The 11583-nt window shown below is 38.2% G+C and overlaps 1 protein-coding gene across 1 annotated transcript; it reads left to right on the top strand.

The window, feature by feature from the left end:
- Positions 1–256: 256 nt before the first annotated feature.
- Positions 257–6945, top strand: LYAR (Ly1 antibody reactive). The gene is made up of 8 exons (XM_065735779.1): positions 257–451; positions 1405–1519; positions 2010–2117; positions 3207–3290; positions 3923–4268; positions 4531–4629; positions 5683–5768; positions 6073–6945. The coding sequence occupies exons 1-8, from the start codon at positions 330–332 to the stop codon at positions 6205–6207; spliced, it is 1095 nt and encodes a 364-aa protein (XP_065591851.1). The 5' UTR covers positions 257–329; the 3' UTR covers positions 6208–6945.
- The last annotated feature ends 4638 nt before the right edge of the window (positions 6946–11583 follow it).

Here is an 11583-nt window from a genome sequence, read left to right as displayed (position 1 = left end):
GCGGCCGTGGGACGCGCGCGTGGCGGCGGTCGCGGTGAGAGGGATCTCAGCCCGCGAAGCGATGGTTATGGGGTGGGGAGGAAAGGTCTCGGAGGCGCGGCGGTGCCGCTGAGGGGATCCCTGCGTGGGCAGGCGCTTGGGGTGCTGCAGCAGGAAAGGGAGGGCGTAGGAGAAAGCCGAACTGAGAGGTTGTTAAACGGGGGAGGTGAGAACTAGAATGCTTCTTTCCAGTGGTGACGGCGGGGACCTCCGTGTCTCTGCAGGGCTGTGCGCGCGTGGGGAGGAAGGAGATTGGCCCCACCTCGTAGCAGCTGCTGACCCTCACCGCGATGGTCGTCTTCACGTGCAATGCGTGCGGGGAATCCGTGAAGAAGGCACAAGTTGAAAAACACGTGAACATCTGCAGACACTGTGAGTGTCTCTCTTGCATGGATTGTGGCAAAGATTTCTGGTAAGTAAATGATGGCAAGCGGCCTCATTGGCAATTGCTGAATAATTCACATTTCTGCTTAAAAAGCATGCAGGTTTGTTTCAGGCTCAGTCACCCATGTGTGAACAAGGACTTGGAGGTTCTCCTTCACCAGCAAGAAGACGTGTGGCCCTGCACTCACTTTTCAGGAGCATCTTTGTGCATCTGTCCTGCTCTCACCTGGAATTAGTGTCAGACTGACAAGAGTCAGATACAATTCATGTTGTTAGTGGGAAGACCATCAGCAGTAGATGAAGCTGGCATCAATACCGAGCATATACATTAAGACCCATTCTGCAGAGTAGATACCGCTTCTGGGCATTGCTAGAGGCTATGTGAAGTTGGCAACAACATCCAGAATTGTGAATTTGCCACTTCTCATAACTTAGAAGGCAGCAGCTCTACTGTCTTCTTTTTAATTATGAATATGAATTTGCATATCAAAGTAAGCCCCTCCTCAAATAATCACAGTTACAGAATGACTTGGGTTGGAGGGGACCTTAAGGATCATCCAGTTCTAGCCCCCCCGCCACAGGCAAAGTTGCCAGCCACTACATCAGGCACCACATCGAGTTGCTCAGGGCCCCCCATCCAGCCTGGCCTTGAACACCTAGGGATGGAGCATCCACAGCTTCTCTGGGCCACAGTATAATGTTTTTATCTCAGTACTTCATCAACAAAAGATTAAGGTTGTTGTTACTCATTTCTTTTTGAGGGCCTACGCACTGATTAGAGTCACTATGTTAATGTATCCACATTTGATACAAACAGTCTTACAAGCGAGTACTTTAACCACATTGAACTTTTGAAATATAAGCACTGACAGTATCAAGGCATAAACAACAAATGCTGTTACTTCAGTGCACTGATTACTGAGTGTGTTGGGAGGACTGAATGCTTTAGTGAACCTTCAGTTGAAAAAAATCTGTGTTCAGGGGTGATGACTATAAGGACCACGTGAAGTGCGTAACTGAAGACCAGAAGTATGGTGGAAAAGATTTTGAAGTCAAAACTAGTAAAGGAGATGCTAAACAACAGGAGTGGCTTCAGGTAAGGTTTTACTATACACAACTGTTGATGTTGAACTGTCTGTGTGTTACTGAAGCAGGCACTGCTGCCAGAAGAAATGCATGTCAAACGCACGCAGCCTCAAAGATGGCTTGCTTTTCACAGTTAATTCCAGAAGTTAAAGTGTTTGCAAGAAACAGTCAGTTGAGAGTTCACTTTCTTAATGTAAGCACTTCTCAGAGTGCAGTGCTCCCCTTTTTGATATGGTACTTTAAAACATAACTTGTACAGCAGAAAGCATCAATGAGCAGTCCTGCTGGCCTCTGCTTAGTACCAAAGTATTTATACAGGTAACTGATGCTTATGATAAAACTACAGGTTGGTGTTTATTCTCAAGCTTATTGAATTATTTCAGTAGCTTATACAGCCTGTGGGTGATTTCTGACCAGAATGCCTCCAGCTTCCATAACTTGCATGCATCATTTGATTATTACAGTTCTTTGCTGATTTCATTCTGCTTTTCTTCATTCAGAAAATTCATGAAGTAATGAAGAAACCCAATATAAATCCTAAAGTGCGGAACATTCTGGAGCAAATGCGTTCCTTTGGAAATATTCCAAGAAAAAAAGTAAAATTTCAGGTATGTTTTAAGAGCTTGGTAGTAATTCATGCAGAACTTAAAAATAGACTTTCCTGGTGTCATTCTCTTTTAAGAAAGGTGGGACAAATTGTTTCATTTTGAGCATCAGGAAGCAGATGATGTAACAGCCAAGTTTCAACTAGGAGATGCTTGGAAATTATTTCTCCTTTCGTAAAATGTGTCTAAATGCAATTTAACTCATGAAAATTGCATTGAGACATTAGGTCAGAAACTCACAATGTTGTTTCCCAGACTCCGGGATTAAGGTTAGATGTGTAGGCTTGTTCTTCTTTAAATATTCTTTTCTTATCGCAATTGCTTTTGAATGTCCATATTCTTAGGCATATTTTTAAAAAATTCTCATTTCTGTTGCTTCCCAACCACAGCAGATTCCAAATGCTTTATGTGGTATCTGTAAAGAACTACAAGTCGGCCCCTCCTCCACTTCCTTCTGTGTCTCAATTTGTAAAGCTGAGAGAAAATCACAATGGCTTCTAGGTGATTCAGACAAGATGTAATAGACTGGGGTGAAATTGCTGCCAGAGAGCTAGCTGGAGGGTTCGACTAGTTTGACAAAATTGAGAAAAATGTTCTAAGCAAGGAAAGTCTATTTTCAAGAAGCCTTTTTCATTGTGGTACGACATTGCATTGCAAAAGTTTTTGCAGTCCATTATTCCAGTTTACCAGTGCAGCCTTCCCAGATATCCCTAAAGGATCCGTTGTTTCTAGTGAAACAAACAAGAACAGACCCTTAATATTTTAGCTCATACAAACAGTCAAAAGGTTAAGTAGGACATACATACAACCAGCTCTGTTCAAAAGCTTGAGGATATCATTTTCTGTATACTGATCTCATCTGGATAACAGTTGGTGAGGCAACAGACAGGCATGGCATAGACTTTTAACAATATGCTGCACCAAACAATTTAGCATTGAGTTTTAAGGGATCCATAGAGAGTAAGCATCAAAACAAATCTTCATCATGCAAAATAACAACTTTTAAATCTAGAAAAACAATATATGGTAATCAGGAAAAAAAATGCACTTTTTAAAGTTACTGGTGGTGTGTTCTTTTTCTTTCCTGCACAGAACTGGATGAAGAACAGTTTGAGAGTTACTGACAGCACTTTGCAAGACCAGGTGTGGGATATTTTTTCTGAAACAACTGGAGATGTAAGTTAAGTGAGAGGTACAACATTGTACAACAGGAATGCAGTCAAGAAATGTTTATTGCAGAAATCAAAGCTTTGCATCCCCTGTAACTTGATTCATTTTAGCAAATATATAAAAGAAATATACAGATGCTTCTTTAATCTGCACATTCTTTCTTCCTTGTGTTCCAATACTGTGACTAATTGTTAATAGTGGTGTTTCAGAATGGTGTCTTTGCCTGCTAAGCACAGCGTTTTAATTTAGTAAGTTCATAACGTTTTGTGTCATCACACTTCTGCTTTCTGGCATTCACATGAATTGTGTGCCCTTAGAAATTCTGGTACTGCATTCTAAATGCTTTGAGAATGGAGTATTCAAACAAACACATATCCACTGTTTACATAGTGCAACACATACCATAACATTTAGAAAAAGAAAATTAAGCCAAGACAAAGATTTTTGTTGCAAGATAATATTTCTTCTGTGATAGTGAGGTTATTAGTGTTTAGGCTGTTAACAGAAGAGTCAAGCCAGTGTTTAGTACTGTGTAACAAGCTTGGCTGAATTCAGGATATCGGTGTATATCTGGAATGATATAGTGGAGAAAAGTTGAATTATCAATAAAGGTGTGTGAAAATTGTCTTTCAAAAAAGGTGAAAAGTGAAAAAGAACATGACAAACCACAACAGAAGGATGTAGTGCAGTCTGCAGAAAGTGGGGAAAAAACAGTGGCTGAAGAAAATGGAGTTACAAATGGTAAAACGGAGTGGAAAAAGAGTAAAAGAGAACGAAAAGAAGAGAGACAAAAGAACAGTAAGAAGGAGAAAAAAGATCTGAAATTAGAAAATCAACCTGTGAGCTCAGAAACAAAGAAGAATAAAAAGTCCAAAAAAGAGAAAGAGAGCTTGGAGAATGAATTTGAAATAAATGGAAGTGGCCATCGGAACGAAATAGAAGAGGAAACAAATGTCAGGAAACGCAAACATAAACATATAGAAGGTATCTGTCCTACTTAAGTGTATTGTCCCCAGACTTCTGTCAGTGCCTAAAATATCAATAATCTGCCTCAGTAGAATTTTTAAAAGTAATTAATGTCAAATATACAAATTTGTTGTTTTATTTTTTTAAACATACTGGTTGCAATCCTTTTACAGAACATGAATACAAAAAGCAAACAAGCTTACGTTACAAAAATAGAAATTTAGTCATTACAGAACTTTTCTTCTAGCTTTGTCACATTTTCTGTGTATTTCACCTCTAGAGGAACCTCGTATCACAAAAAAGAAAATGAGAACTGAAAGCATGTCAGAAGACATGGAAACAGAAAACACCAATGGCAATGAAGAAACTCTTGGAAAAGGTAAAGGTATTCTGAAATGGGGGAAGTTTAGATGGTTACAGAACTATGCTTCAAAAGACCTCCTACAGAATATGAGGCTTTTGCAATAAGCCATGAAGTAAGTTGTGCCTCAGTCATAATATTCACCTGTCTGTTCCAGAGGAAGAAGCCTATGCTACACTTTACACCTAGATCTGGATTCTTATGTTACTTCTGTGCTGGCAGCCTCTAGCTACACTTAATTTCACTAGACAGTTAAGAATTTGGCATTTTTCTCTCCCCACGTTAGGTTTCTTCTCTGCTGCCACACATTTTAGCTAACACAGAGGAAAAAAGCAACTTTCTGTGTTTTATCTTTTACATCACCTGTATAGGCAACAGGACCAGCACGAACAAGGAGATATTACAAAAGGAAGGAAAAGTGAATACTCACCCATCTCCAAGAATCTAGGCTTGCAGAAAAAGAACTCCAAAGGAAAGATCTCTAACAAGAGATCTTTCTTCACTGTAGATCAACCCTTAAATGAGGTCTAAGAGGGGTTGAGCCTGGCTCCACCCCTTCTGGTCACACAGGTGAAGTGCCTTCACCTGTGCTTCTAGGGCTGACCAGGTCTTCAGGTGCTCAGTCAGTGGTTCAGGCTGTGACTCAGCAGTCCCCATACATGATCGTTTTTTCTAATTGAATCATAAATTGGAGTTTATCTTTGTTTGACTTCTATGCTTAGCTAAGCCAAGGTAATTCATTATCTTTGGGGAATGCCTGTCCTTCAACATGCAGATTGTATATTATGTAAAGGTTACTGGTTTGTAACTGAAATGCAGAAGCTAAGTAAAGGCAGTCTTGACCCTGTAGCTGCTCACATTGTACGATGGTTCTTCACGCACACCCCATTAAAATATTTAGAAACAGCCTACCTGACTTCATGTTTAAGATACCCTGCTGTTGCATGGTCAGTAGGATAACAGTGAACTGTGATGGTGGCTACACTGCTTCTAAAAATAGTTATGTTGAAGGTTCCTACCACAAGAAGATCTGGTATACTTAACAGTGTTATATGCCTAATTATTTTCTAGGTAAATTCAACTGGAAAGGAACCATCAAAGCTGTTCTGAAACAGGCTCCAGACAATGAAATTTCGATTAAAAAACTAAGAAAAAAGGTACAGTTCACCATGGTTTTTTAGTTTTTAAGTCTTCCTTGGTCTTGACTTTTTTTTTTCCTGTAATGCCGAAGCTTGTAAAATCACATTTCTGTCAAAAATGTTTGACGTTACTTAGGGGAACATCAGTTGACAGAATGAGTAGAACTAAATGCATTCTTTAGAACTTAGTACAATACAGAGTCAAGTTCTGCAAAGGCATAGCATAATAGATTCTGTGCTACTTTTAATAGAGTAACATGAATGTATTACTGCTTTAACTGGATCTTTACTAACTCAGAGCTGTTCCTCTTTCTTTGTGCAGGTGATAGCTCAGTACTATGCAGTAGCTGGTGAACATCACAAATCAGAAGAGGATATTCTAGTCATGTTTAATAAGAAAGTGAACAACAATCCCAAATTTAAAGTTTTAAAGGACAAAGTGAAACTCGTGAAATAAGTTCATATACTTTCCATAATGTTTGCATTGCAGACTGAGTCAAATTCTGCTGTCAAGTGGACAGACAAAACATATTGGTCTCAATTTAAGTTACGTATGGGAGAGCAGAATTTAAGACAAAATTTCTCTTCTTTCTCTAGATTTATCACAGAATACTTTGGGAGTGCTGCATATGTTTTCAGATATTTTTTTAATTTTTAAGGAAAATGTATATTTTTTGTACACGGTTTAAGAGACATTGAAAATAGTAGACAACAGCTATACTAGAATTCTTCCAGTCATGGATTTAATTTATAGGTGTGGATGTTCATCAGGACCAGGACTGTGTGGCTTTTTGTAGAAACTATTGTAAGAGCAATAGGATTTTCATATTCAAAATCTCACCGTGAAAAAATGTTTTGTTAGGATACACTCACAAATGGTATGACTGATAGCTCCTTTATGCACTGCAGCTTGTATACACAGGCTTTAATAACCTCTTCATTTCATGTCGTGAAGTGCATAATTACAATGTCTGTAAAGTTTATGTATGTAATACTGTACATTCAGTGAAAATCTGAAGACTGTTACCTGTACGTGCATAGCTGCTTAGTGTTATAGTTAGTACTACAACTGACTAAATTAGTCTAAGTGACATCACTTATAAAGTTGACCAATGAAATAAATGACTGTAAAATGTCACCTTAAATACAACGTCTTCTCAGCTTATGATCGTACAAAAAAAAAAAAAAAGAAAAATCTGGGCATGAAATCCACAAACTGTACATAATGTTTTGTATTGAAATCACTGAAAGAATTTTAAAAGGTCAGAAATCTTTATTAAAATACCTGAATTTGTAAAACTACTGAATATATTAGAAGTATGAAAGTGTTAAATGTCTGGGTCCAGTTTCTCTGAGTACACATTTGTCTTGTTTGTAAGGAAAAAAAATACAATAGAAGTCCATGATAAGTTTCTCTCTTCACTAAATGCTTGTTTGTCAGTTCATGAAAATGGCTTTGGACATATCTGAATAAAAATTATTTACAGCTCTGGGAAATCTTGGAGAGGTTCTTTCAATATATTTCAGAAGCTTTTTTTTAACATATAGACATAAAACTAAAATGAATACATACTGCCATTAATCTTTTCACTGTTTATTTTACAGCAAACATTAATATTACATAGAGATAATAAGTAGTTTTGGTAGAGTAATTGTTAGAGGTTTTAATTTTTGATTAAAATTCATTCCAAGTTACGCCATTTTCTTACTTTTTATCTTCCAAAGATAAAAAGTTGTTTTGTTGACCATACAAATGTTGACTGTATGATGGTGACAATGTTAACCATGTTGCTGACCATAACAAATATTTGAGAAGCATATAAAAATGACAGACATTTCTATAAAACTGAAAGTATGGAATGTTGTATCAAGATGACAGTACACAGCAGCTGAGCAGGATTTGCCCATTTTCCTACAGTAACTTGTGATTCCTAATGGGCACTGGCATGGTTGTATTAGTATTGCCTATGGGACTGTAAATTTGTCTTGCATTTGATTCTTCCTTCCTCTGAAGGGCAAAGCAGCACAAGGCACAAGCTTTTTTTTTTTTTTTTAATCTAATTTAGTGGCAGACATGGAGGAAATTAATGCCTCCACAGCGATGGTCACTAGTGGGTAGTTTACATCAGTACATTAGTGATCTGTTACATTAGTATTTCTTCATTATGTATCTTAATAGCAACATTACCTTTTCCTAGTCTGTTGTCTGAAAGAAGGGGAGGGAGGAAGAATAGGCTTTGCAGGCGTGTATGTTTTTCCTATTAATATTGATGGAAGTACTACAGTTTGGTAGAGGTGTCTATGCCTCTGTAGATCACTTCAGATGCTTCTTAAGTCCACGCACAGTAGCATTACTTACACATAACTCTTCAGTAAAAAATAATAAAAAAGGAAACCTATATTTTTTCATTGGACAATCAAGATTCGTCAGAGGTCTGAACTTGGCTTTTCTACTTAAAACACATTCAAGATTCAGTTTACTACTTGCAGCTAACAATGTCTCCATCCAATTGAAATTACCCTCTTAATAATTACCAGTTTATCGATCAGCATTTCAGAGGGAGCATTCTCCCTTTGCAGACCTCTCAGAATATTTCACCAAGACAAAAACAGTAAGACCTTCCCACTTTCATCTCAAAAATGATTAATCAACATATTACTAATTTTGCTCTTTTTTATTTTTTAATCCCACTGGTCTGTTGCAAGGAAGTTAAATACCTTGGATGCTCTTTTGTTATTACATGAAAGGTTTAGCAAATCCAAGGGGACAACAGTTTAGGCTTATCTGGAAATCTCTGATTGCATTCAGACAGCATGCAACATTTTAAAAGGATTACTCCAGGCAGTATAATAGTGCAGCAGAGTACAAGCCACAGTGGTAATTTGGAAACTTGCTGCTTGGAGTTTATTAAATATGTTCATTAAACATTATCTGATTCCAGCTTCTGGATCAGATGATTAATTTTATTGAACAGCTCTTAAATCTTTTGAATGACTTTGAGATCTTTCACCTCCAGGAACTAATGACAAGCTTGGCAGTCATCTCTACACATGCATGTATTTTAAAGAATCCTAGAATCCTTAGAGTTGGAAGGGACCTTAAAAGACCATGTAGTCCAAATCTTCTGCCAATGGACAGGCACATCTGCAGCTAGATCAGGTTGCTCAAAGCCCCATCCAACCTGGCCTTAAACACCTCCAGTGACAAGGCTTCCACTGCATTTATGGGCAACACGCTCCAGTGCCTCACCAGCCTTATCGTAAAAGACTTCCTTTTGTCCAATCTAAATCTCTTTTCTGTTAGTTTGAAACCATGTCCCCTTCTGTCACAGCAGACCCTGCTAAAGAGTCTGTCCCCTTCTTTCCCTTAACACTCCTTTAACTCCCTGAAAGGCCACTATTGGGTCACCTTCTCCAGGCTCCAACCTTCCCCAGCTCTCTCAGCCTGTCCTTGTAGGAGAGATGCTCCATACCTTGGATCACTTCTGTGGCCCTCCTCTGGACAGTCCAACAGGTCTGTGTCTCTCCTGTACTGAGGACTCCACATTTGGACACCGTACTCCAGGTGAGGTCTCACCTGCAAAAAGTTGAGGAGCAGGATCACCTCCCTTGCCCTGCTGGCCATGCTTCATTTGATGCAGCCCAGGATACAGTTGGCTTCCTGTGCTGCATGAGCACATTGCTGGTTCGTGTCCTTCCATTTGTAGAAGGAAGATCTAACTGCAGTGGTTCTGTGTGTGCTGATCACAACTGCCATCCTTCCACTGTGCTCTATCTTTGAACATCCAGGTCAATTGCAGCATGATATTGCTATCAATACAAGGAAATTTAGCTGACATGACCTACAACTAGCATTTTAATACAGTTGGTAACAGACACATGATGAACCAGAAAGATCATCTCTGACCTAGTTTCATAGCAGTAACATCAATTATTATGGTTTGGCACGGACAGGAAAGTTGTGGATGCATTCATCAAGCACACTACTGAACTCCTGCTCAAAGTATACAAAAAGTACAGAATAAGTTAAAGAACATCATGACAGTAAAGTAAGTGGCCTTTTATTTTAACCTTTTATCTGACAGAATTGCTGTGGTACTGAAGTCTCTTTTAACAACAAACCAGTGTATTAGGTTTGTGATGCCATGAAGAAATTTAACTACTAAACTACTGTATTCACCTCTTGTAACCTTTTTTTTTTTTTTTTAACATTCTTCTCCCCAAATTATGTGTTCACTTGTATTATACATCAGTTGGTAATGTTGGCAGTCACAATAAACTGATGAGAAGCCATTGGATACCAGTAACATAGCATTACAAAGCATTCAAGAATGTTCTGTTTGTTGATTTCCTAAGCAGCATAGTGTTACTTCCATGAGAAAAAATGCCTTATCACTGACATATTCCTTTCTAAAATACTGTATTGGAAACTGAGTGTCTTTGGATGAGCAAGAAAGATGGAAGTATCATAGATCAGAAAATTAATTGTTTAAAGTTGGTGGCTTTCTTGGTAAGTATAGCATCGGAATTTAAGCAGGGATTTTAATCACTGAAAAAAAGACAGCTTCAAAGGATGTCTACTTGTTTGTTGTAGTCAGCAGTCCACCATACGGGTGCATTAGAGTAGCTCATTCTCCTTTCTGCTAGTGAAAAAAGATCCTCCCACCTGGTGCTCTAATCTGATTGCATCAGTACAATGCAGGCAGAGGCCAACATGAGTACTGGCTTATAACCGATGACCACATGATACGGAGTCCCAATACACTACTCTATTTGGAGACTTTTAAAGCTGTAACACTCACCCTTATTAAGGAAATAAGAGAGCAAATATTCAACTTTTTGTGCAAGATAAGCAAAAAAAAAAAGGTATAATTGTTCTATAACTTGGGCTGCGTTCACAGGTCAGAAGATATCTCAATCAATATATTCAACATTCATCCTTTTCTTCTCCTGGTTTAGCTTTCAAGGAAAAAAAAGGAAAAAAAAGGAAAAAAAAGAAAAAACAACAAGAATAAGCTCTCTAAGTCTCTTTTCTGCTCTGTCAGCCAAGAAAAGCAGCATATTGTGTTTCCCACTAGTTCTTTTTCAGGAAGTGTTATTTTATATTTAATACTAAATTTCACTTGGAGCAGAGGAAGTTTCAGTGGTAACTGTTCTTTGCACTTGATGAGATACAGTTCCTTTTGCACCTGTAACTTACTGCTTTTCTTTGTATCTGCTGAGATATAATTCCACTTGCACCTGTATTCTCATGCTTTTACATTCTCACAGGCTGAAACAACTCGAAGAACATATTTTGTTTCATTTGTCTTTTCAGTTTCTTCTACAAGACGCGGAACTGCCATTTCTTCCAGTAGACTGTATACTTTGATCTTCTGATTTGGAAATTTAAGAAGAAACTTCCCTCAATCCTCCTCCTCTGAGTTTACATCAGAAGCAAAACAACTCACTTCATACAGAATTTGTTTTGCAGTTTCTGAAATGTCTTGAAAGCAACAGGATAACAGAAATTGTGTCTCTGTATGCCTACCCACTGTCAGGTGGAATGTGTTATTACTAAACAGCACTGAAATCCTAAGTGAGGCCTGATTACAAAATCAATCTCAGCTCTCACATGCATTTGTTCTATTAGAAAGAAAGGGCTTTTAGACATACTGAGATATTGCTCTAAGACAGCACGAATACAAAGAAAAGAGAATGTGTGCGTATTCATGTCTAGTAGGATGTGCAGATTAACATGACCAGCTTGAAATATATATCTCACCAAAAAAAAACCTTATATCTCAGATTCTCTTTTAGCCAATAAAAACAAATACAAAAACCTTTTATCAAG

The sequence above is a fragment of the Cyrtonyx montezumae genome, unplaced genomic scaffold (assembly GCF_038088225.1).
Source record: "Cyrtonyx montezumae isolate F1298 unplaced genomic scaffold, pur_monq_1.0 scaffold_2, whole genome shotgun sequence".
Lineage (NCBI taxonomy): Eukaryota > Metazoa > Chordata > Aves > Galliformes > Odontophoridae > Cyrtonyx > Cyrtonyx montezumae.
The sequence above is the reverse complement of the archived record's forward strand: the minus strand, read 5'-3'. Positions and strand labels throughout refer to the sequence as shown.